This window comes from Peromyscus eremicus, chromosome 7, assembly GCF_949786415.1.
Source record: "Peromyscus eremicus chromosome 7, PerEre_H2_v1, whole genome shotgun sequence".
NCBI lineage: Eukaryota > Metazoa > Chordata > Mammalia > Rodentia > Cricetidae > Peromyscus > Peromyscus eremicus.
In genome coordinates this window covers 77,037,155-77,063,786 of record NC_081422.1, presented here as the reverse complement: position 1 = coordinate 77,063,786, position 26,632 = coordinate 77,037,155, and the positions used below count along the sequence as shown (strand labels likewise).

The window sequence follows — 26,632 nt, the reverse complement described above, 5'->3', positions numbered from 1 at the left end:
CACAACACTTGCACAGGCTGCAGAAATATCGCAGGACAAGACTTACACAGATGCCAATCCGCAGCATTTTATACACATGCACATGGCAAGACAGAAAGCAAACACTAGCGTTCAAGTCGGGCAGGGCGGCGCGATCCCGACTTGGCCCAGCGTGAGAGTGCTCCCCGAGTGTCTCTGTGCGTGCGTGAGAGTGAGCCCCATCCTCCCGGCATTTCCCCTCTTTGGGCAGTTTTGCTTCATTTGTTTCCTATTTCTGCTACATAGAAACTAACTTCCATCTCAGCCCAGCCAGCGCCGCTGAATAGAGCCTGTGCTGCGGCTCCGTGTGCGTCAGATCCCTCCGCGCAGCCGTGCCGGGCCCCCTCCTTCCCTCCTTCCCTTTCTCCCTCCCGCGGGCGGCCTCCTTAGAGAAAGCGCCTGCCAGCCAGCCAGCCAGCCAGCCAGCCAGCCAGCCAGCCCGCCGTTTCGGCTCCGGCATCTTCTCGGGCTGGAAAATAAATAAATAAGTCGCGGCCCGGGGCCGCGCGGAGGAGGGGTGACAGCGCGGGCGCAGGCCTAGGCCGAGGCACTCCTTTTCCCGCGGGGGGCGGGGGCGGCGAGTGCGGGCCGCGAAGGCGCGGACTCCTTTCTGTGGCGGAGGGATCCCGGCGGAGGCGGCCGCAGCCGGGGCCGCTGCCTGAGAGTTGTTGTTTCCTCCTCCTCCTCCTCCGCCTCCGCCGCCGTTGCTTGAATGGTGGAGCCGAGGCTCGGCTCGTGAGCACACACTGACAGCTACAGGGCAGGCGGCGGCACCGTCCCCGCTTCCCCTCAGCGGCGGGGTGTCCCGCCGGCGGCCCCGAAGTGACCCGCAAACATGTCTCGTGAGAGGAAAGGCCTCTCGGAGCTGCGATCGGGTAAGTCGGGCGCTGCGGGGCCGCCGCGCCGGGCGGACTCGCCCGCGGGCCCCCGCCCCCCGCGGCCGCTCAGCCCGTGTCTCCCCGTCCCTCTCTCCCGCGCAGAGCTCTACTTCCTCATCGCCCGGTTCCTGGAAGATGGACCCTGTCAGCAGGCGGCTCAGGTAGGCGGCGCGCGGCGCGCGGGGCCGGGCGGGCGCTCGCGGTGGCCGCCCGCGGGCGTGGGGGAGGGCGGGCGGGCGAGCGGGCGGGCGGCGGCGGCGGCGGGGCCGCGGCCCGGGGCGCGGGGCTCAGCGTTTGCCCCGCTTTGTTGTTGCAGGTGCTGATCCGCGAAGTGGCCGAGAAGGAGGTAAGGGCGCGGCGGGGTCGGCGCGTCCCGCCGCCGCACGGCCTCCTCGGGCCGGCTGCGCGAGCCCGGGCATCGAGCGGGGCGAGGGGCGCGGGGCGCGGGGGGTCCCCGGCGGGGCGCGGGGCGGGCTGGGGAGGGGAGCGGCGCGGGCCGGGCCGGGGGCCGCGCTCACCGGGCGTCCTGTCCCCGCAGCTGCTGCCCCGGCGCACCGACTGGACTGGGAAGGAGCACCCCAGGACCTACCAGAATCTGGTGAGACATTCGCAGCGCACAGCAAAGAAACTTTTCCCCGAGTCGAATAAAAATTGAATTTCCCGCAATTTTTTTTTTTTTTTTTACAGAGACAAAAACTTGGCCTCGGAACGGGAAAGCTGCAAAGGCCACGGGGGAGGGTCGGGAGGCAGGAGCGGGGGCTGCGGGGGGCGGCGGCTGGGGGTGCGGACGCCCCGGGGCCGCAGGGGCCGCGGACAATTTATTTGTGATATTTTGTTAATGTGCTAGAAATAAAGATACGTCATGAGTGTTGTGCAGTGCAAGGCCGGAGGAGGAGGGGCCGGCGCGCGCGTCCGTGCGGGCGGGCGGGCGCGGGTGCGCGCGCGCGACGCGGCGGCGGCGGCGGGAGCGGCGCAAGCCTGGGGAGCGCGCTCGCCAGCTCCTTGCTTGCTCTGCACGCGCGGCCGGCTCAGCTTTCTCCAGACCCACACAATAGCTGGTGACTAACTGCTCCGAAGTGGCATTAGCATTTCACAAGAAGGCCTTTCAGCCAACGGACGAACCTTGGCAAGATTTTTTTCTTTTTCCCTTTTTCCCCCTCCCTCTCTCTTTCCTTTTTTCTTTCCGTAGATTCAGACCAAGATTTTTTTTTTTTTTACCTTTTTTTTTTGATGGTAGCTACCCAGAGGCACATTGTGCATTTATATAGACATACCTGCTGAAGTAGAAACCGAGAAGTTTTAACAGGCGTTTTCTAATTTTGCTGATTCTTGGGGTATGTCCCCTATTATTAAAAATCATTAATGAAGAGCATTGAAGAGCTTTGATTTTTAGCTGCATAGTAACCGTGGTCTGGAGCTTGGCTCTTAATTTTTTGTTTATATTGAGATGTTTTGCTTAGTTGCTTGAAAAATAGTGTGGGTTTTTTTTTTTAATAGTTTGTGGGTCTTTCAAGGCAATAATTAAAAAAAAAAATTGCTTCCCCCAAATGGAGTTATCACTTGAGTATTGTGAATGGAAAGGTAAAGTCTCACTGCTACTTGACTTTATTAAAAGAGCTGTAGTTTGCCTACCCTGATAGAAGTTGTTTGTATGAATGTATTGAATAGTCAGTTACAGCAGGGCCCATCTAACAGTTGAAATTTAGACAGTACTTTGAAAACAATGTTTTTGGACACGTTTGTGACTGCTTGAGGTAGATGTAATTCCTCGTGTTGTCAGTGATCAGGCAGTTTTGGTAGTTCAGAATGTCTTCTGTGAGGCGACGGCATGACATGATTCTGATTGCTTTGGTTTTGAATAGAATTCGCATAGCTTTTGTGTGCATGTCTTAATGTTTTAACGTAAACTATTGATGACTACGTGGTTGTTTAGGCTTAAGTAAACCTAATGGAGACTGCTTTTCATTTCCATGCCTGAAGTTAGATTTCAGGTAGCGATTTAGGGTAGTTCAGTCAATACTTAGGCCTATCCCAGAGTGATTGGGATTGGAAGTAAACGCCAAGGTTTATTGCTTTCGATGTTTTAAGTTTTTAGGTTAATAATTTTTGGCAAAAATCTTAATTTCCATGTCTTCCTTGCTGTTTAAGAAAAACCAACTCTAAAAATACTGTCACAAAGATACAGTTTTATCAAACTCAGTTTTCCTTTCTAAAAATCCCACAAACTCCAAGTCAATAGAAACTGCTGTCTTTTTAACTAGAAGACTTTTAAGTAATACTATGTTTTTTGATCAAAGCAATTAATAGTGTTTGACCAAATAACGAGAATGGCTAATCTGTGTAGGAATATAATTTTGTTTGTCTAGTGAAAACACTACTGCAGATTTAGATTTAGACCTAATTTAATTTTAGAGGGGGTTCTCATTGGCTCAAATATTAGTAAAATGAGCTATTCATGGTTTTCAAATTTCTTAAATTGCCTTTGTTAGTGTGCTACTTACCAAGAGGCCCACGTTTTCCACGAAGGTGCTTTTTCTTGTTTGAAGAGTTTTTTGAATCTCTATAGTCAACGGCTTTACTCTTAAGACAGGTGAAAATTCCTCCTGGAACTTGGAGTTGATTATTGCTCTTTTATTTACTCAGCGTTTACTGCCTGCTGGATGCAAGGCACCCTTGGAAGTGCTTTTGTATCTATCAAGTTATGTGCTGAGGTGTGTGAGAATATGATTTATCTTTATCTCACTTTAATTGCAATTTTAGTTAGCTTTGAAGACATTTTGATTGCCAGGTTTCTGAGCACATTAGTAGATCTGAAAATAATGTGTTTTAGTAAACACACGCAAATCTCTTGTATATTCTGTTGTCTTAATTTAATCTCATGGCTTAAAGTTTTACTTTTTGTACATCAAATTGAATTAACAAAAATTGCTTTAAAATTATTTGGTGTGTAAAAATGTAGTTTCAATAGTTTCTACTTCTACCTGGAAATAGTTTGTTGGTGTATTAACCAAGAAACTGAACAGTATTTTAAGTGGAAAAATTAATGTGAAATTGGAATTTTCTAGAAAATCTTTAGGAAGAAGATGTACATTTATACTTAATGAGTTTAAAAATAAGTATTGATCAGCACTGATAGTCTATGAATAGAATTGCAATGATTCAGTTTTGGTCCAGAGGAAAATGGAGTGTTTAGTGCAGTTTTGAAAGTTTTATAAGTTAAGAAAAGTAAAATTGATACAGTATATATAAATGATTATATATAAATGATTGAAAAAGGGGATTCTTACAAGCTGAGAATTTTGTCTTTGCTATTAAGAATGTGATGGATTATTAGCTGGGCAAACACTTAAAATGTTCTTTTAAAAGTGAATGGAATATGATAGGATATTAAAATTGTTTTGAGGACTGATTTAAGTTTATTCAGAGTTTATATTTGTTAACCTGTAATTTTTTTTAAAGGTAAAGGACATTTTTCAAGTATTCTTCAGAATTCTTTTACATGAAGCCAAGTATTAAGCCAAAAAAGTATTTATTTATTTATTTATTTATTTTAAAGATAGACTTGCCTTGAACTGTCAGCATAGCTGAAGTTGACCTTGAATTTCTGCTTCCATTCCCAGAATGCTGGAATTACCAGTGGTTTATGCAGTACTAGGAAATGAACCAAGGAGCTCTGCGCATGCTTGATAAGCCCTTCGAAATTGAGCTGGCCACATCTTCAGTCCAGCCAAATTTCTATAGAATAAGAGGTCTATTTTTTGGACAGTATTTTCAATTTTTTTTCCTGTGGGATTTTAATTATCCCAAGGTGGTCTTGAATTAGCTACAGCCTTACAGTAGTTGGATGGCCTCTGTCCTCTGCCTCAGCTTCCCAAGTGTTGGGATTATAGGCATGAGCCACGTGGCTCATTTCTTAACTCATGTATTTGAATTTGTTGAGTTTTTAGTTCTGCTTCCCACTTGTCTCCTTAATTAGTCCTGACTGCTATTTTATTAGATATTAAAGCAGATTATTAAAGCATTTTCACCAGACTTGGGATGCTTTGATTACATTATTTCTTACAAGTTCTTCTTTTCATTAGAGTTGATGTTTTGCTAATTTGTTAAAATGATATAATTTTGCTTTAAAAAAAATCATACTTTTCTTTCCTTAAACTGATTGCATCTTACTAAATATCTTTTTGTCAAAGTGAAAGAATTATAAGTCAGGAGATGTGGTTTGTTGTTTTAAACCCTGGTGATAGCTTGCAGGTGATATGGGCAAACTATAATTTCTTTTGTCTTGGTTATTTGTAACCATATGTAAAAGCACGGATTGAAAATTATCAGGAAGTATGATTTTGAGTTAGAAATAGCAGTGCATTGTTTTTAAGTTCTTAGCCTTCATTTTTGGAGTTTAGTTTTCCAGACTGGAAAACTAAGCCTGTAGAAATCATGCCATTTTGGAAGTTGAATAAATGCTTCTCATAGTACCATTCTTTGGTGGTCTTCCTATTTTGGTTTATGTTGCTGGCATAAAAATCTCCACGAAAAGCAACTTGGGGAGGAAAGGGTTATTTCATCCTAAAACTCCCAGATCAAAATCCGTCCCTGAAGGAAGTTGCAGGAACTTATGTCAAAAACCTGGAGGCAGGAACTGAAGCAGAGGCCATGGAAGATGCTACTTATTGATTTATTCCCTTCACAGCTTAGGCTGGGTACCACCCACAGTGAGCTAGACCCTCATCAGTACATGGCCACAGGCCGCTTTGATTGAGGCAGTTCCTCTTCCCAGGTTTGTCAAGTTGACAACTGAGTTATTATAATACATTTCTTCTCTTAAAGATGAAGGTTTTTGAGATAGTAGCCAAATTGTAGAATACCTCTTCATTGCTGTATGATTTCTGTGTTTTTCACTTTGGTTTAAGTAAGTTATTAGTAGCTTCAAATTGAGAGATGAATAGAATTTACTCAAGTATGTATATGTTTTAGGTATACATGTATTTAGAGTATGCTGATTAAATTGAGTCATGGAATTAAACTTAAAGGTGTACTTAAGGAAAGTGATAACATATGAGATGTCCTTAAACTAGGATTAAGATACTTAGAAGACTTGTATAACTCTTTTTCCAGTTTGAAAGAGAGCATATGAGGAGGTATATATGTATTGGTAGCATTACAAGGCTTTTGTGGGGATTTTTTCCTTTAATTTTAAATTCTTTGGCAGTTTTCATACATGTACATAATGAATTTTAGCTGTCCCCTTTTAAGAGTTTCAAATAATAAGCGTAGCTTGATAGTTCACAAAACTGGATGTTTAAAATGACTTACAGTTATAATTAGGGATACAGTGTGTTAGGTAAAAAGGAAACAGTATGTGCTAAAGGACTGAAACTTCATCTTTTTTTATATGTGCAATTCTCTTGGTACTTAGTATCATTTTTAAAAATTGGATTCATTTATACGATTTATATGTGTACTTGTAAATGTGGGTTTTTATGCATGTGTGATTGTGGAGATCAGGACAGCCTTGAGATGGTAGTCCTCAGGCACTACCCACTTTCTTTTTCTTTCTTTTTTTTTCTTTCCAGATAGTTTCACTGACCTAAAACTCTCCTAGTTAGGTGAGTTTGACTGTCCAGCATGTCCCAGGGACCTATCTACCTGTTTGCCTTTCCAGAGCTAGAATTAATTACAAGTGTAGATGCCTGGTATTTTTTAACATGGGTTTTGGGGACCAAACCCAAGCACTTAACCGACTTTATCCCCCAGCCCTATAAATTTTTAAATGAAATAAATCCACATTAGATTCTTAATACTCACATTGAAAATGTGGTATAAAGGGGTAGTGGAATTGTTCCTTTCCTAACTGCATGGTGGTGGTTTATATGACTGAGACAGGAGTATCAAAGGCATCCATTTATTTGCTAATGTCTAAAATGTCTGATGATGAGAAATCCACCTTAAAAGGCTGGAGTGGTAATTGGTGTCCGGTTTGCATTTGCCCTTGGCAACCGTAGTGACAGTAGTAAAGGCTGTAGAACTGTGGTGGTGTAAAGTTTTCATAAGGAAAGCATTTCTGTTTGAGATACAAGTACTCATAACTTTCTAAAAAAAGCTACTTTGAAACTTTAGAAAGTACTGCTAATATACTTTTTAGACTTGAAGATGAAATAACCCTAAGAAATAGAAAAAAGGTCCGCGAATGTAAAATAAATAATTCCTTAGGTATTGTGGATAGGTCTGTAGACATTTGCTGTTAATTTTGCTATGATTTTCTGTGAGATAGCAAACATTAAATGTTTGGATGGTTGAGTTATCTTGAACTGAGGCTGGAGTTACAGCTCTATATGTGGTCAAGAACTTGCTTAGTATGAATGAGGTCCTGTCTGGGTTTGATTCCAGTGCTGAGAGAAGGAAAAACAATAGAAAAATGAAGAGGAAAGTAAAATCCTGAACTGATTAAAGATGTCATGAAGCTTTTTCTTTTAGGGAAGATTGTACGGTACTTTGGAGTAGGTAAAGAGAGACTGAGTGTTAACATTGGCTCCTTTTATTCAGAAGTTTGTGGAATTTAAAGCCAGGGCAGTTTGTGAGAATTGTCACATGTGTTGTTCTTAGTCTATTTAAAGATGTGTTCCAAGCAATTTAATAATTCAAAATTCGCGTTATTCTTCGGTTAGCTTTAGCTTAAATAAATACTGTCAAGTTTTTAATCCATTTAGAGGTTCTTTGTTAAGATGGTCTGCAAGTTTTTTGTCTTTGTTGATTACATCTGGAAATTCTTTACCTGCAGGCATTTTTCTCTGTCCAAGTTTTGTGACTTGTCTGCCTGTTCCTGGAGAGCTTTTAACACATGGGCAGTTTATTTTGAGCAGTACCTAACCTAATGGGTGAATTCATTCTTTCGAGTAGTTTTCTTATGTGTATTTTAGGATTCTCAGAACAATATGTTAATATTAACTTACTTGGCCTTGAATTAGCAGATAATAAAATAATTTCCTAGTTTATTTTGTATTGACTTCAGGAAGATCAGGCATTATGTGAGTACATTGGACATAAAAAACTTATCTATTTAGGAATTTTAATTTACTTTTGTAATTATATCAAAGTGATAAGGGCTATCAAATTTAAAAAACTTAAATTACCATGTTTTTAGTTTCATATTTTGTTTCATGAAAGTTAATAAATTTCTTTGAAAAAATTTTTTGAGAATCCATTTTTAAGAATTAATATGTGAAAGTGAAAGTTATTAAGTTTGCAATTAATAATGCATGTGGATTATACAAAGGTATAAGTATTCTATGATATGGGGAAATTTTAATTTTTATTTATGGAATTTGAGAATGTAAGATACTGTAAGTAAAAAACAATGATAGAGAATAGTCATTTATGTAACTTTGAGAACTTGATTATGCATACGAGGTAGTCATTGCTTGTCTAAGTCTACCGTTAGTTACTCAGTACACATGCATGTGCAGTCTTTGACCTTTCACGGATGGTTGGATGATAAGTTTTGATATTGAGGAAATCTAAGCAGCAGCATAGTTTGGTATATCTTTTGCTTAGTTAAAAATGAAACTGTAATGAGATTTGTCATCTAAGTTATCCATGGCATTACAGATGATGGTAGCATGTAACAGAGGCAGTACCAAAGAGTGCGTGGATTCTGCCACAGTTGTCATGGCATGATGTCCTGAGTTTCTGTCATGGGTGGAGAGCATGTATAGAACTTAGGAAGGGTTATAGTGTAACAAGGCAAGAAATAACTACTGTAAGCTGAGTCAGTTGACTCTAGTTTACTTGTGGAGTGCAGAAACATTAGTTTGTAGGCAGCTTGGTGAAACACATGTCTGAAACTTCACTCTATCTCTAGATGTTAGGTGATAGTTATTTTGAATACTGGAAACTAAAACATAGCTAAAAATGAAACTGGTTGTTCTGTTAGTATTATTTACATTGACACTTTTAAGAATAAGGAATTTAAGGACTTTTTTCACCCTCTTTTCATTAGAAAGTATCTTCATCAGATTCATAAATTTGAGTTTTGAATTACACTCTAATAGGTTTGAGAATTTATTGTACATAGCAAATACTTGATTTTAAAAACTCAGTGTGTTACTCTATGAATAGAGCACCCTACTTTGCTGTAGGGAGGAATCTGAAGAGGGTTTTTTTTTTTTTTGTTTGTTTTTTTAAAGCAAAACAATCAGATTTTAAGTGAATAAAGTTGAAAATATTTGTATTGCCATTTTTCTTTAATTGACAGATACTGTATTGATAACATCATCTAAATTTACTAAATGTATTCTTATGGTTGACTGAATTCTTGAAGACAGGCATTCATGTTGTGTTTGTTTCCAAGTACCTTGTAAGTAGACTTTCCAAGTTAATTTTGATATTTGGCCAAGTTCTGTCTGTGTTAACTGTTAAGCATCCTATAAAGAAATGATGAAAATTTAAGAATTCTCAAGTTAGTTAACCTAACTTAGGAAATTTGATTTATAGAGTCTATTAAATTTTAATGCTCAATCTTGTATAATTATTGGGGAAAACTAAAGTTTTGAGAAGGAAACAGTACTATAAACAGTGTTGGAATCTGGAGACCTGGACTTGATTAATTTGTTTCCTATTTTCTGAAGATAAATCCTTGAACAAATTTACCTTTTCTTTACCTATGACATAGAGTTTCCTTGCATTTATTTGCAAATCTTTAATCTTTAAAAGATTAAATTTTGAAAAATAGTTGGCACCAACATATTTTTCTGTGGAGAAGCTAGTAAAAAGTTAGTAGAAAATACATATTAGCTCTAAAGATATAGATAAAATTTAACACATACTTAAAAAATCATAATAGCTTATAAATTTGGAAGTTTTGAAACTTAGTTTTAAAGTTTTGGAGTTTTTATGATTATGCTTATAAACAGTGAATATGTTTTTTGTAATTTTTTTAATATTCTAGAATAATTGGAAAAATGAGAGTTGTATTCCATTCAACTGGCCTTTTATAGTGCAAAATATAGAGAGCAGAAATAACCAACCCTTTTTATCTGACAAAGTTTATTGGTCTAGTCACATGGAAGGAATGAATATGAAGTGAGTATTTTAATTAACATCAATGCTGAGCTTCATTTTCATAAATATTGGTTTGCTAAAGGAAGGACATTTTTAGGTCAACATAAGCAAACCAAGTAATTGGAATGAGTCTGTGGAGCTAATCTCACAGTGGAAATTTGCTGGATTTTGTGTTGATAAATCAGTCATGTGTATATGTCATGAAACTAGAAGTGAAACTGACAAGGGAATAAAAGGACTAATATGCCCATTGTGCAGTATACACTTGTATGAAAGTTTAACAAATAAAGATACCCTAAACAATTTCCTGGATTAGACAAGTTTTCTTCCCAATATGTGGGTCACCGTGTAATATGTGTTTGGAGTATAATTGAAGTAATAGTTGACTGTTTATGTGCAGTGCTAAGGACATCAGATGGTTTAAATAATAATAAGTTATGTGATGATGAGGACACTTGGACTTAGTGCTTTCTCCATTCGCATTGCCAGTAGAATGCCTGGCTACTTTGACTTGAGATGTCTTCTGAGCTGCTGACCTTTTCTTTAAAAGTTGAGTAAGAAGTTCTTTTGGTTTGTTGAGACAGGGTTTCTCTGTGTAGCCCTCCCTGGCTGTCTTGGATCTTGCTCTGTAGACCAGGCTAATCTCAGATCTGCCTGCCTTTGCCTCCCAAGTGCTGGGATTAAAGGTGTGCCCTACCACTGTCTGGCTGAGTAAGAAAGGTTCTTAATCACAGTATGTCTAGTGGAAATCAGTGGCTTTCAGTTTCCTCATGGGAACATCTTACTGATTACACCTTTTTTTTTTTTTTTCCATGAATGAATGCTCTGCATATATACCTGCATGCCAGAAGAGGGCATCAGATCCCACTGTAGATGGTTGTGAGCCATCATGTGGTTGCTGAGAATTGAACTCAGGACCTCTGGAAGAGCAGCCAGTGCTCTTAATCGCTGAAGCATCTCTCCAGCACCCGATTACCCTTTAACACTACCTTCCGATGGTTGCCAAACTTTGTCTAGAAGGGATAGGTGCTTATATTGAATAGCTTGTATCTTAGTTTGCTTTTTTATTGTTGTGATAAACACCATGACCAAAAGCATCTTGGGGGAGGAAAGGGTTATTTTATCTTAACAACTTCAGGTTACAGTCCTTCACTGAGAGAAGTAAAAGCAAAAACTTAAGGAAGGCAGGAATCTGGAGGCAGGGAGCTGAAGGCAGAAACAAGCAGGGAGCAGTACACTGGTTTATTCTCCTTGGCTTGCTCAGTCTGCTTTCTTCTACAACACAGGACACCTGCCCAGGGGTGCACCACCCACAGTAAGCTCTTGAGACTTCCCATACCAGTCCACAATCAAGAAAATGATCATCAGTCAAGAAATGTTCCACAGACTTGTTTATAGACATATATATATACACACACACTGTATGTATATAGTGTAATGGAGGCATTTTCTCTATTGAGGCCCCTCTTCTTGCATAACATTAGCTTGTGTCCAGTTGACAAAAAACTGACCAGTATAGCATGCTACCCAGAAACAGCTTGGTTTACCCAGATGCAGATTAACCAACCATCCACCTTAGTTTTTTTTTTCTAATATGCTTCAAATCACATTCTCAAATGATTATACCATACAAATTGTAGTTAATAATTCCAGAAATATTTCTTATATGTGATCTGAGAAAGAAGTGATACACAAGTGATTTTGATCAAAGTGGAAAAAGAAATAAGAAGAGATGTGTTGTTTTTCAGAGAAGTTTTTTGACCCTGATGTGAGAAACATTGCTATAGACCTATGGATCATTCTTTGGGGAAAGGGTCAGTAAACATTGATAGCTGTGGTAAAGTGCTTCTGGCTTTTAAGGTTGAGTACCTAATTGGTATTGACAGTCCCTGTTTTGCAGCATTTTGTGTGGAGTGTTGACATGAAGGTCCATGGTTGCAGTTTTCCAAATGAGTTCTTACAGAGACTCCTAGGATTCAAGGTGTCCTGAGGAAGTTGAATGGCCAAGGCTAAGAATAGATGTAAATTTGGGAATTAGCTAAGAATTGTCCAAAGAGAGAATGTGTAGCGTGAGGAAATCATGTGTGGATTTGGGTTCTGACAACTAGGACCTCAAGGAGCTTTACCACTTTGTGGCTAGGTAGAAGAGAGTGAACCTGTAAGAAGGAGTGGTTCCACAGATAGAGGAAAGCCAGGGAATAGCTTGGATATCAAGGCTAGATGGTGGTAGAAACATTAAGCTACAGATTTAAAAAAAAAAAAAAAAAAAAAAAAAGATCGCTGGGCGGCAGTGGTGGCGCATGCCTTTAATCCCAGGACTCGGGAGGCAGAGCGAGGCAGATCTCTGTGAGTTTGAGGCCAACCTGGTCTACAGAGGGAGATCCAGGGCAGGCTCCAAAGGTACACAGAGAAACCCTGTCTTGAAACCCTCCCACAAAAAAAATCAAAAGTTAAGGTAAACCCCAACGAGGCTTTTGTTTTTCTGGTACTTCTGTATTTATTTTAAAAATAAACTTAGAAATCTACTGTCAGCGTTACTTTTTAGTAGAATTTTGTATTAAAGTACTTGTAGGTTCACAAGTAAGAAAAAATAGAGGAAGCCTATGTGCACATAGGTCCAGAGTGAACATTTTGTGAAATCGTGGCGATAATGACTTTGATACAGTGTGATCTTACTTAGATCCCAGTTTTCCCCACACTTGCTTACTTGTGTACATGTATGTGGGTATATTACATTCTATGTCATTATTTTTATTATTGTATTTATTCACCAATATATGAGTCAATACGTAATGTGTAACTTGGAGTATAATTAATTAACAGTTGACTCTTAGACCAGGTGCAGTGCTAAGGACATCACATGTGGTTTAATGTATCCAAGACCATAGCCAACAGTTATAACACTTTCACTCTGTCTTAATGTCTCTTAACAATGCCCTACTTGGCTTATGTTTCTAAAATAGTATCTCAAAAAGTGATATAGCTTGAGTCATAGAATAGATAATTTTAGAAGCCCCCTCCCATGAATACTTGAGCTTTTTTTTTTTTTTGAGACAGGGTTTCTCTGTGTAGCTCTATAGCCCAGGCTGGCCTCGAACTCACAGAGATCTGCCTGGCTCTGCCTCCCTAGCGCTGGGATTAAAGGTGTGCACCACCACCGCCCGGCCACTTGAGCATTTCTTAATGTTTTTTGTTTTAATTCATTCGAGTGAAAGCTATTGTTGACTGAGGCAGGAGAGTGAGAGAAGAAGTGAGACTGGTAATGAACTATCAAAACAACAACAACAAAACATGTTTCTGAGGAGGCAAAGACTAGAAACACGTCTGGATGATTAAACTGAAAGGGGGTGGAGAACAAGTCAGGCAGGATTTGGGGGTTTTGCTAAGAAGAAACTTGAGGATATTTAAATAAATGTAGACATGAATAGGAAGGAGGTACTTGAGAAGAACATTAAACATAAGGAGGACTAGCTTATAGTTTAGGGTTTCTTTGAAATCAAGTTAGGATTCATAGCATAGGTAGAGGATTTAGATCATATATATTAAGGGTAGCAATTGTGCTAAGAAGTGGAGTAGGTTCAGTTGTAGCTTTAGGGATTTGATGGAGAGAAAACAAAATTCCCCCCCATAGATGACAAAAGGGGTATGGAAAAGGACTCAGAAGAGCTTATTATGGGAAGGAGAACATTGTTAGTCTATTTTCACCTTCCACCCTTTTTTGGTGATAATACCTTATAGACTGCTGAAGAGAAATAGTGGCAAATAGAACATGGAGATATGTATTGCTTGGGGCTACTTACATTAGAATACTTTAATACAGTATCTGTACTTTCCTGTTTCATTTAGAATTTTATTTGGGGAATTTTCTATGGCTTTGAAAAATGTTTGAAACCACTAGAATAAAGCACTAGAATGCATAAAGTCAAACATTTTGTTTTCTCTTATTTTTATGTGCTAGAGTAGGTGCTAATAAAATGTTTTCAGTGTTGGGTAATGACGAAGTAAGCAAGTCTTTGTTAACATGTTCATTTATCTAAATAATCATTTATTAACCCCCTCAAGTTCTTAGGTACCTAGTACATAGGTAAACCAGTCTAATCCTGTGTCTTACATGGGACACAGACAAATTAGTTGGTCAGTGATTCAATATAGTATGATGTCTTCTGAAATCCCTGCTAGAGAGGCATAGAATGGATTTCTGATGAGGATTATAGTTATCATTAGATTCTTACTGAGGTTTAAAGTATAAAGATTTATTAAGAATTAATATACATACTTTGAAATGTTATGGGTGACCAGGGAAAACTTGAAACGTAAACAAGAGATGTGCAAAAAGGGACTAACTAAGGTAGTGTATAACAACAGCTCACAGAAGGCAGTGAAGCATAGACAGACATGAGGAAAATGAGGTTTGGAAGTGGGTGGGTAAAGAAAAAGATTTCCAGTAGACAAGTCAGTTTTCTATATTTAATATCTCAGAAACTGGAGAAAGCATTGCATTTAAGAACTGAATGTCTCTTCTAACTTGAAAGTGAAAGTTGAGTTTGAAAAATTGGAATATTCTACATTATCAAAGAAAGCTTTAGTCAAAGTGGATTCGTAATATTTTACTAAAAGATAGAGATCTGTAGAAAAGGTTACCAGTCTTACTACTTGAAAAAGTATTCAGCGTACAGATTCTAAAACAAGACCATTATAAACTTCACCTTGCTAAAATAAAAAACTGAAAAGGAATTTTGAGCAGTTTCAGAGGTCACATTAAAATATTTATATTTGGGCCAGAGAGATGGGATGGCTCAGTGTTTAAGAGTATTTGTAGCTCTTGCTGAGGAGCTAAGTTGAGATTCCAGCACCTGCCTCAGGCATCTCATAACCCCCTGTAACTCCAGATCCCGAATGCTTTCTTGCCTCTGCAGGCACTGGGGACACACACACACACACACACACACACACACACACACACACACACGTAAATTTAAAAAACCGTTTAAAGCAATAATTGTTTTAAGTTTGGATCCAAAAGACCCCTTATAAATACTCCAGGCCTTTATAACTTAAGGTCCGTGTGTCTGCGTGTGTGTTAGTTAGCAGGTGTTCTGCTCCATCACTGTATTAGTCCTTTGAGCCTTTGTGACAGGGTCTTTTACTGATCCTGTCACTAGACTAACCATGAGTAAGCCCCAGCAGTTCTCCTGTCACATGTCCTCAGTGCTGGGGTTATAGGCATGTATGACCACTCCTGGATTTTCCTGTGGCCTTTAGGGATTTGAACTCTGCTCCCCATGCTTGCTCACCAAGCACTCTTAACCTGCTGAGCCATCTTCTCAGGCTTAATTACATTTTCAGTTGACACACAGTTCTTCATGAGGTAAAGTGCAATGTTAGATATATGTTCATTGTATGGTTATCAGTCAGTGTTTAAGTATCCATCACCTGATACATTTATGATATCTTTGTGTGGTAAGAACATTCAAAATCTGGGGCTTATCAGAGAAAAGTGTAAATATAATTTTAAATATCTTTTATTTTGTTATGTTTTCTTATAAATGCTAAAGATAATTTACTAATTTACTACTCATTAGTGTTGTGTTTTTTTTTTTTTTTTTTTTGAGACATGGTTTCTCTTTGTAACTGCCCTAGCTGTCCTAGAACTCACTTTGAAGACCAGGTTGGCTCAAACTCAGAGAGATCCACCTGCCTCTGCCTCCTGAGTGCGCACTACCACCACCACCACCACCACCACCAGGCATCATTAGTGTTTCTTAAAGTATGTTCTGAGTCTGACAGATACTAGGGAGAAAGTAGTGCTGTAGCTAAACAAGTCAGGGAAATTATGGGTTGACCAAATTAAAAACAGATTCTTCTGGAGTCAGAGAGGCTTTACTGACACTGGCCAGGAGAGTATATTGTACATCATTTGTAATGCATATTTTATTAAGTCCCTCTTTTTCTAAAGATATTCATTCTGCCAAGCCTTTTTAACCATTTAAATATATTTATTCTAGACCTCTGTTTTTAATTATCAGTGTGACAGTATGACTCCAAGTTATCTTCACAACAGGAATGTCTTCTGGAGTAAGAGTTCTGTTACTGGCTTCATGTTAGAAGCCAACTTTAAAAAATATGTATGCTAGTCTTCCGAGTATAATAAAACCTAAAGGTGTATCTCGGTAGAATGCTTGTCTTGCGTGCTCAAGGCCATCTATCCCCAGCACTGAGAAGGGGAAAATAAAAAGAATATAACAGATAATATGAGATATAATAAAAGGATTTATCTATTTTCATAGCCCTTGGTATTTTAAGAAATTCATATTAAGATTGCCTAGTGGATAAAATACTTGGAGACTTGGGCTCAAGCCCCTTTTCAACACTACAGATTACTGCATTCCTTTGTTAATGTGTGTTGTACTCTACTGGTGGTTGCCATTATTTTTTCATATACTAGAAACCTATCAGACACCAGTATAGTAATCTAATTTCATGTTATCACAGGTAACATCTATGTTAGAACCTTTCAAAACAAATTTATAAGGGAAATGGCTTTTTTATTTACCTTTTTGTGAATCTTTAATAGCTGCCTTACTTAGACCATTAGTCTTTGTTGACTCTGTCATGAAGTCATAAGTTGTGTATGTGGCCTCTGGAAACCACTACTGCAGACAGAAAATGGCAGGGAAAGGGTTTTATTCTTAATTATGGAGAGTCATGATGGTTCTTAGCACATGTTTGAAGAGCACCTTACTTGGTTAGTTTCTACAATAGGACATATTTCATAACTTTGGGAGGTAAATGTAAAGTGGAAGATAGCATATATTCTAATTTAATTCATTTTGGATTTTGAGAATATTTATTAAAAGATGAAATAATAAAAAGAATGAACATTATGCTTTCAATTGCTGATATGTTAATCAGTGGTGTGGATTTCTCAATGTGGTTCATCTTTTTATAGTAGATAGCTTATTTTTCTGTTGAAACTTGTTTGATATAACAATTAGAATTTTGCCTCCCTCCCCACCCCTTTTAAAGGTTTCTGGTAAATTAAAAATAAGCATGGCAGGGCATGGTGGTACCTTTAATCCCAGCACTTGGGAGGCAGAGGTAGGCAATCTCTTTTAGTTTGAGGCCAACATGGTCTACATAGTTGAAAGCCTGTCTCTAAAAAAAAAAAAAAAATGGTATATTAAATACCCTTAAACTTTTTATAATGAGAATTTAAAAATACTAATTGTCTTTAATTTTTAATTATTCTAGAGACATAATAGCAGTTTCTTAACACGGATTTTATGGGTTTTTGTTGTTGTTGTTGTTGCTTTAAGGTTTTGAAATTCCAAATGCTGTGTGTATGTATATATATATATATATTTATATATTTTTATGGAGGTTGGGCATATTCAGAGTTTCCATCCCAGGCTGGCCTCAACTTTACACAGGGGAACATCTGGCCCTCCACACTGCTAGCGTTATAGGTGTGGACCACCACATCTATAGTGTTATAGGTATATAGTGTTAGAGATAAAAACCCAAAGCCTTATGCATTCTGGGCAAGCTCTACCAACTGAGCTGTATCCCCTGCCCTGAAACTGTATGTTTATCATTATTTAGTATTGACATTGGCCAGCATGTTAATTTATAGAACTTAACTACATTTAGTTTACATTAATTTATAGCAACTTTTTCTTCGTTAGTATACTAAATGATAGGCAACTTGGTTCTGTGAGTTAAGTGGTTTAACAAAATCTGATCATTCTTCTGGAGTGAAAACAGTGTTGACTAACCTAAACAGATTGTAATTTTTGAAACTGTTGTCTGGGACGTAATAGGTATCTATGTCTGTTTTTAACATAATAGGTGAAGTATTATAGACATCTTGCACCTGATCACTTGCTGCAAATCTGTCATCGACTAGGACCTCTTCTTGAGCAAGAAATTCCTCAGAGTGTTCCTGGAGTACAAACTTTATTGGGAGCTGGGAGACAGTCCTTGCTACGTACAAATAAAAGTATGAACATTTTTTTTTTTTTTTTTTTTTACAATTTAGACTTTCTTTTTCTTAGTTTTTATATTTTATTTTTGTATTCATAAAATGTATGTTTTGATAGGCTGCAAGCATGTGGTATGGAAAGGATCTGCTCTGGCTGCACTACATTGTGGAAGGCCACCAGAGTCTCCAGTTAACTATGGTAGCCCGCCTAGCATTGGTGAGTTGGGTTTACTATGTTGTGATGTCCTCTAGGTAAAAACCTATTGAAAATAGTTTTTGGTTACTGTGATGTCAGAGATCTTTATATTATGCATATATTATGTATATCAACATTCAAAGATGAAAAACCTCTCAGATTTTCTTACATAAATAGTTTCAATAATGAACATAATGTACAATTGTAAATTATAGGCATTGCTTCTTATGAAGATTGGTCATCTCAATGTTTTATTTTTCCTAAAACTTCCTTATTAATAATTATGTTTAGTTAATTAGTATCATAATTCCAGTTAGCTGTAATGTTAGTAAACAACTAGTTTGGTTAAGCATTGCATATTTTTTGTCTAAAGTTTCAAAGAGAACAAATTTGCAAATAAGTTTGCCTCTTGAATTGCTTTATACACACAGCCTATCACCTCTATACTACTAGACATTGTCTTGTGAATAGACCATCCTCAAGACTAGACTTCTTGACCTTGTCTTCTACCTTTCTCCCTTCCAGTACATTGTCTAACACTATAATCTTAATTTTTTTGTGACTTTACCTTTGCTCTTCCCAAAGAAATACATGAAGGTAAATTATGACATTTTAGAGATAAATTTGTTTTATTTACCATTATGTCAGCTCCTGGCCTTTAGAGATCTCATGTTAGTCCTAGCTTCTTTTCTCATGTGCACTCTCCTGCCTAATGTCTTTTAGTGAAGCTGAAAAATTCTTCTTCTTTTTTTTTTTTTTTTAAATAACGTCTGCTTCATTATTTTTCCTTTCTAGAACTTCAGTTAATGAAATGGACTTTTTAAAATTTAGTCTGTTACCCTCTTTGCTGTTTACAATTTTTTCTTTCTGCGATGCATTCTGAGTCATTTCCTCTTACCTGTTTTTCAAAACTATCCTGATATTTACATGATATATAATTATAATTGGTTATATTTTGTTTATTTATCTTTTATTGGTAAGATTTAATACCATTTTAATATTAATCTTATGTAAATTATGCTATACAGCTTTTTCCTATTGATCAATTTTTCTCTATTCATTGTTACTCCTGTCTTCTTTGTGTTCATAGTTTACCCCTCTACTTACTCATCACATAGTGCTGATCACCTAAGCACATTCATTCCAACCTGCTCTTTACAGTAGCTGTTTTCCTTTCACAATTCATTTTCTTGTGTTTTCTTCATCATAGTTTTAGCATAACAGGTTTTTTACAGTTTGTGGCTCGTCATTTCAAACTTAGCTATTTTCTTTTTATATTGCCATTTGCTTCTTAATTTATCTTTCTTTAAATTTATTTCTCATTTCCATTTGGCACAATGTTAACTTTAAAATTTTTTATTTTATTTTATTTTATTTTTTTACTCTTCTGTCTTCTGTAAAGAGAAAAGGGTATTGCCCCATCCAAGGTCATTTTTTCCCTTCATTTTTTTTTTTCTTTTATACAATAGGAGGATAGCTCTCAAAGATTTGTAAGATTTTGTTTCAATTTCTATTTCAAGTTACGGCTGATAAAACAAAGGGGTGAATTTTTGAAAAATAGCAATTTCCATAGGGAGTTTAGTGCTTCTAAAGTTGTGTTTTCAGGGATTGGAAAGATAGCTAGGTGGGTAAGAGCACCAGCTGCTCTTCCAGAGGTCCTGAGTTCAATTCTCAGCAACCACGTGGTGGCTCACAACCATCTGTAATGAAATCTGACGCCCTCTTCTGGCATAAAATCATGCATGCAGACAGAGTACTCATATACATAAAATAAATAAATAAATCTTTAAAAAAAGTTACATTTTCATTTCTTTAGTAAATAATTGATGAAGTTTAGTTTGAAGTTATAGATGAGATAAAAGATTACCTTATCCCATGATGTATCTGACAATCAACTCAACTACTAATTAGGATGTACTCACCATTTCTCCTTTCAGTTCTCACTATGTATTTTCCCATTGTGATTGTTGAGTTTGATGTTGGGTTTTCATCTTTGTAAATGAAACAGATTGTCATCTTTTCATTAGGCCTTTGACTTTTTCAATTTCTTCAAGAATCCTTTGATTAGGATTTGAGTAGATTTTATATAGATATTAGTGCTTTATTCAGCTCCTCCAATAAGACTCAATGTAGTAAAATAGTCTCCCATAAAATAATTTACTTTTGTAACACATAATGCTTTGATTGCTTAGGGACAGCCAATATAAGTAATTGTTAGTATAAAATAGTGGGGAGTTTGCAGAACCAGTGGTGTCATCTGCACTTCATAGCAGCTCTGTAAAAGACCCCTTTTATTAACGAAGAGACCAAATGGTAGATGTGGTAACAAATTCAGTGTGTTCTCTGTTGGCTTTGGTGTGCATCTTTTGCATTTGTCTTTATATGTCTACTATATAGTAAGAACTCTTTTACTTCTGTGAAATTATTTATGCACTAACATACCGGCTATGTCCATTTATTATTTGAGTATAATAATTGTTGGAAGTATGCCTTAGTATAAGAACTGTAGAAATAAGGAAGTGTGGTATATTCTTTCAGGTTTACATATTGTCAGATAAGTACTTGAATTTGAAATCAGGTACTCGGTTCCTTAAGAAAATAAAAGGAATCTTCATGTGTTAGACTTATAACTGAGGATGAACTTGCGATTCTCCTCCCTTTACCTCTTGAGAGTTGAGATTATAGGTGTGTACCTTACCACACCTGGTTTATCTTCTGCTAGGGATAGAGCTTAGTGCTTTGTGGATGCACAAGAACTCTACCAACTAAGCTACATCCCTAACCCCAAATTTTGTAGTTTGAATAATTGGATTTGTTTCACTAAGTCAGCTTTTGCTTTTAGTTGCTTCCTTTCCAGTTTCATTTTCATTGCTGCCAAGAGAGAAAGTTACAATAAATTATCTTAAAGCAAATCTTACATTATTCTATGCATTTCTCCCTGAAGACTTTAAACTCATTTTCACTGGAATTTAGTTAAAATGCATCTGCCACATCTTCACTCCTTAATTTTTTTCTCTTGACACTTGTTCTTTTGTATTTTGTGTGTTAATCATACAAGACTTACTGTGTTTGGTGCTTTTTCTTTTTTCTTTGTTCCTTTTTATTGAGATAGGCTCTCACTGTGCATTTCAGGCTGACTTTGCAGAGTTGGAATTACAAGCCTCTACTACCTTGTCCAGCTCTATAATTGACTTCTTAATTTTTTTATTGCATTTATTTTGTTTGTGTGTAGTGTGTGCATGCACATAATACACATTCATATGGAAGTCAGAGAACAACTTGTGGGAATTGATTTTTCTCCACCATGTGGGTCCTGGGGATTGAACTCTGGGTATTTGGCTTGGCAGCAAATTCTTTAACTCTCTGAGCCATCTCCTGTCTCCACTTTTTTAATGGTGTTTTAAGGCACCAGGCCATTGTACTCACTGTTCCTTCAACTTGGAATCTATTCACCTCCTGTGAACATTCTTTGTCTATTTATTTTTTCAGTTTTTAGATTTCTAGAGAAATTACTTAAACTTTCCCCCTTATGTTTAGAACCTTTACTATATGTTCCATAATTTCCTAATCTATACCTTTATTTGTGAATACCATTGTTTGTTGTAGAATATTATTTTAAGATGTGTTATATTTGTTTATGCTGTGGAATATTTGTTTAATGATACAAAGATGTGTTGCTGTTGTTTATGTTGCATTTGTTTAGCCCTGTGAGGCTGTGTTACTTAGCTTGTCTAAAACACTTGATGGTCTAATAAAGAGCTGAATGGTCAATAGCAAGGCAGGAAAAAGGATAGGCAGGGCTGGCAGGCAGAGAGAATAAACAGAAGGAGAAATCTGGGAGGAAAAGAAGAATGAGCAAGAGAACAAGGAGAGGAGGACGCTAGGGGCCAGCCACCCAACCACACAACCAGCCACAGAGTAAGAGTGAAAGTAAGATATACAGAAGTAAGAAAACGAAAAAGCTCAGAGGCCAAAGATGTAATAATTTGAGGAAAGCTGGCAAGAAACAAGGCCAGCCTGAATAAGCCTTTGTGTGTGTGTGTGTGTGTGTGTGTGTGTGTGTGTGTGTGTGTGTGTGTGTGTTTTGAGGGGGTGGGGGATCTGGGTGGCAAGCCCTCCAAAAGAGCAAAAATAGCCAACATCATTTTGGCATTCAGTGTGGGCCTGCAGAAAGCTGAAGAGTTGTTTGTACCAGGCTTTTTCTTTTGGGTCACCAGCCAGCTCCCAAATCATGACACGAAGACTTACTAGTTATGAATGCTCAGCCTAGCGTAGGCTTGTTTCTGGGTATTTCTTTTAACTTAAACTAACCTGTTTTTCTTTATGTACCTTTTACCTTAGGGCTTTTTACTTTTTCTTTCTGTATATCTTACTTTCACTGCTTCTTGTGTCTGGCTGACTAGCGGCTGCCTGGTTTCTGGCCTTGGGTATATCCCCCTCTTTCTCCTTGTTCTCTCTTTTCTTTTTTTCTTCTCAAAAGCCTAGATTTCTCTTATTTATTCTTTCTGCCTGCTAACCCCGCCTATCCCTCTCCTGCTAGCTATTGGTTGTTCACTTTTTTATTAGACCAATCAGGTGCCTTAGGCAGGCAAGCCAAAACAAATGCAACACATCTTTACATAATTAAACACACATCCTTACATCGTTAAGCAAACGCAGCACAAGCAAATGTAACACACTATTACACAGTTAAAGTAATATTCTGCAGCATAAACAAATGTAACACATCTTTGTCCAGTTAAAATACTATTTCACAGCACGTTGTAAGCCCTTATTTCCTATCTTTCTGCCTTTCGAGACTCAGTCTCCACAAGGGTAAGTACCACTTCTTTTCTCTATTAATATCCTATTGTCCACACTTGGCTCATATGAGCTCTGTAAATATGTTAGTTGGCTCAAAGTTAAATGACTGGAATGTTTGACATAGAGAAAAACTATATAGCATTTTAAGCGTAGACATTTAAAGGTAGTTTTAAGTTTCATCCTCAGCACCAACCAAAAACTAAATTTTTATTTTGGAGACAGGGACTTTCTGTGTAGAATGCTGTAGAATGCTGTCCTGGAACTCACTCTGTAGACCAGGCTGGCCTTGAACTTAGAGATCTGCCAGCCTCTGCCTCCCAAGAGCTGGGATTAAGGGTGTGTGCTACTATGCCTGGCCAAAAACTAAAATTTGTAAACAATTTTTATTGAAATAAGTAAACTTTTTGCCAATACTTAAAATTTAAAAGTATTGTTCTACTGTAGTATTTTTTAGTTGAAGTAGCATCAAATTGATTTCTAGTAAAGGGGAAAGAAATACCATTTCTAGTAATAATATAGTCATTATCTTTTCCTTTTCATTTTATTCCTTATGTACTTGGCTCAGGAAACCTTTTGCATAATTTTTAGGATTATCATTTCTTCCTGCCTGAAATTTTACCTACTTTGCTGCGTTTTAGACATTGTTCATCTCTTAAAGTATTGACTAAATCTGCTTTTTTTTTTTAAGTAAAACAACTGAACACTAAGGCTCAACATGTGAAGATTTAACTCCTAAGTATATCAGTCCTTTTATTTACATTAGTAAAATAAGGAGAAAAGCTTTCATGGTTGTTCTTTTGTCCAAGAGATTATTTCCATCTTCTATTCCCCATTACCTTTCTTAATTATTACTATGAAACTGATTATGGGATTGTCCTTTTAATACTGTAATCATCATCTTTGGCTGAAGTTGGAGCTGCTAATTATGTGATTTATCTTGTTCTGCTCCAGGTGGTGCTATAGAAATGAACCAAATCATGTTGAAATATTTTCCACATGCTATCTGGCCTTCAAATTAGGATTTTTAGGTTGTCATTTTCTGTTAATGTAATATAACTTCTACTTATTAATCATAACCTTAATAATTTTCATGCTTCTATAGTGAATTAGATGTTCCCTTTTAAATCTTTCTTCCTAAATAAAATAGAACATAACTATCTTTGATCTATCTTTCTTTGATTTTAAAAGCAGAGTGAATTTGTGTGTGTGGTGGGATGGGGAGTATTCCTGTGTAAATGTATGTATGTGCAGGTACAAATGCATGTATACACATATGCAGGCCAGAAGTATAGTCACATGTCATACTCTGTGCTCTTCACCTCATTTCTTGAGTTAGGATCTCTCATTGAACTTTAGAGGTCATTGATTTTGCTCAGCTGACAGCAAGTTTCCTGGATATTATTGTCTTTGCCTCTTCAGCACTAAGGCTATCATGTCTAGTTTTTATGTGGGTGCCCTGGTTCAAACTCAGGTCCTTATGCATGCATTGCCGACATTTTACCCACTGAGCCAGCCACTCAGTGAGAGATTTTATAAATCAAACTTACTTAAAACCAGATGTAGTCAGACTTTCTTTTGGGCCAACAGCCCCCAAATAATGACATGGAGACTTATTAATTATGAAAACTTGGCTTTTAGCTTAGGCTTGTTCCCAACTAGCTGTTATAACTAAAATTAACCTGTTTCTTTTCATCTGAGTTCTGCCACATGACTTTTTAACCTTCGTTCTGTAAGTTCAACTTGTTCTGTGTCTCGCTGGCATCTCCTCTGTACCTAGATTCATCTCTTGAGTTTCTCTCTCTCCCTGGAAATCCTGCCTATCCTCTCCTGCCTAGCTATTGGCCATTCAGCTCTTTATTAAGTTCATCAGAATAAAACAGTGACACATTTTCACACAGTGTGATCAAATATCCTGCAACAGCCAAAATTGAGGGTCTGTTGTGTTTATTTTCTGGCTTACAAATCAGAATATGTGATAGTTTTTTTTTTTTAAAGCAATTTTTTTGTTGTTGATTTTGCTTTTTGAGGTGTTGTCTTATGATGGAGCCCTACACTAGCCTTAACGCTTGCACTCTTTCTGCCATAGTCTCCTTTATGCTGGGGTTATAGTGTGTCCACCAATATGTGAATTCTTTATATCAGTTTTCAGCCCATGTGAAATTGGCAATGGGCAGTTTCTGTAGCATAATATATTTTCATATTCCTTAATATGCTTATTTCTAATGTGATTGAATCAAGCTTTGGATTTAAGTTAATCTTTCTAGACACTGTAGAAGAATATGTGCCCAGTAGGAGAAAGCTTGGAAAATAGAGAAAAGCTATAAAAAAAAAAAAAAAAAAACAAAAACAACAAAAAAAACCAGTGTAATTGGTTATATGCTTATAGTTTGGAATATTTCCTTTCAGTCTTTTTTCTTAATGTTGATGTAAGCACCGTAGTATTGGGATCATTATAGTTTACTTTCAGTTTTCTTTCTGATGAGGCATATAGTTTCTTATGGTAAAGATAATATATATAAGAAACTACTGCATTGAGCAGTTTCTAGAATGTAGGAAAGCACTCGGTAAATATACCTATTATGAGCCTTCATTTCCAGATACAGTACATTGACATTTTTCAGCATTATTGAAGTTGATCTGCTAATATTTAACTTTTAAAAAATACAATTATTTTTGTGGCTGTACTCGTGCCACAGTGCTCCTGTGAAGGTCAGAGGACAACTAGTAGGGGTTAGTTCTCTCATTCCACCCTGAGGATGAAACTCCAGAGGATCTGGGGCAAGGGTCTTTAGCCACTGGACCATCTATTTGGCCCAGATTTTACATTACTGAAATCCTTTTACCATGAGCCTCTCTAGCTATAATGGCTAGATGTTGATGGCTTTCTTCCTCCAGTCATTTTTTTTTCAATATATTTGATATATATAGATAGATAGATAGATAGATAGATCTATCTATATCTATATATCTCATATTTTGTTGTTTTTGACTGCCACTGTCATACATCTTTTTATTGGAACCCTTTTGTGGTCCTTTTAACAACATTTTATGTAAATGTTGACATTAAATACTTTATACCATACAGTATATTTGTATGATAGAAATTCTGAAGTCACTCTTACCCTGTAAAGACAAGTATTTGTTTAGAGTAAACTTAGAAGGATAGAGAAAGTGCTCTCTGAATGTTTAGTTAGAAATACAGTACTATTTCACTAACATTAAAGATGGGACACATGATAATTTTTTTTTCTTTTGCTCATTTAGGTTTTTATCACTTTGTTGTAATTAAAATTTAGTTTCATCGATTCATAGATTTCTATAGTCTTTAATTTACAGAAATTGATTGTAAACCTTATGTACAAAATCTTTCTTGACATTGTGGAGATTAAAATGAAACCTAGTTACAGATTATTCACAGTTCATTCTTTTTTGTTTTAATTTAGGAAACATTTTGGTGTTTATTATTATAAATCTTATGTTAACATTTTACTTAGAGGATACTAGGGAACTTTTCAAGTCTGAGTGTTTTTTAAATCACAGTCACAGAATTAAATTAGGCAAGGTAGGGTAATAAAATTAATATACATTTCTTCGAACAACATTCTGCTAAAATACCCCAATGTTTCTTATCTGATTTTTTATTTTGTATAAAAAAAGACTTGGGTTGCTCAAATTGTACCAAAATACTTTCTAAGTTAGATA

At 37.3% G+C, this 26,632-nt stretch overlaps 1 protein-coding gene across 4 annotated transcripts in view; it reads left to right on the top strand.

The window, feature by feature from the left end:
• The first annotated feature begins 644 nt into the window (after positions 1-644).
• The window catches only part of Phip (pleckstrin homology domain interacting protein), a 124,669-nt gene continuing 98,681 nt past the window's right edge, over positions 645-26,632 (top strand). For all 4 annotated transcript variants that reach the window (XR_009380297.1, XM_059268295.1, XM_059268294.1 and 1 more), the window contains exons 1-6: positions 645-893; positions 999-1,057; positions 1,213-1,242; positions 1,435-1,494; positions 17,799-17,949; positions 18,050-18,148. Coding sequence is in view for 3 of the 4 variants with exons in the window: in XM_059268295.1 (XP_059124278.1) it covers positions 854-893; positions 999-1,057; positions 1,213-1,242; positions 1,435-1,494; positions 17,799-17,949; positions 18,050-18,148 (439 nt within the window). In the remaining variant the exon portion in view is untranslated. The remainder of the gene's footprint in view (positions 894-998; positions 1,058-1,212; positions 1,243-1,434; positions 1,495-17,798; positions 17,950-18,049; positions 18,149-26,632) is intronic.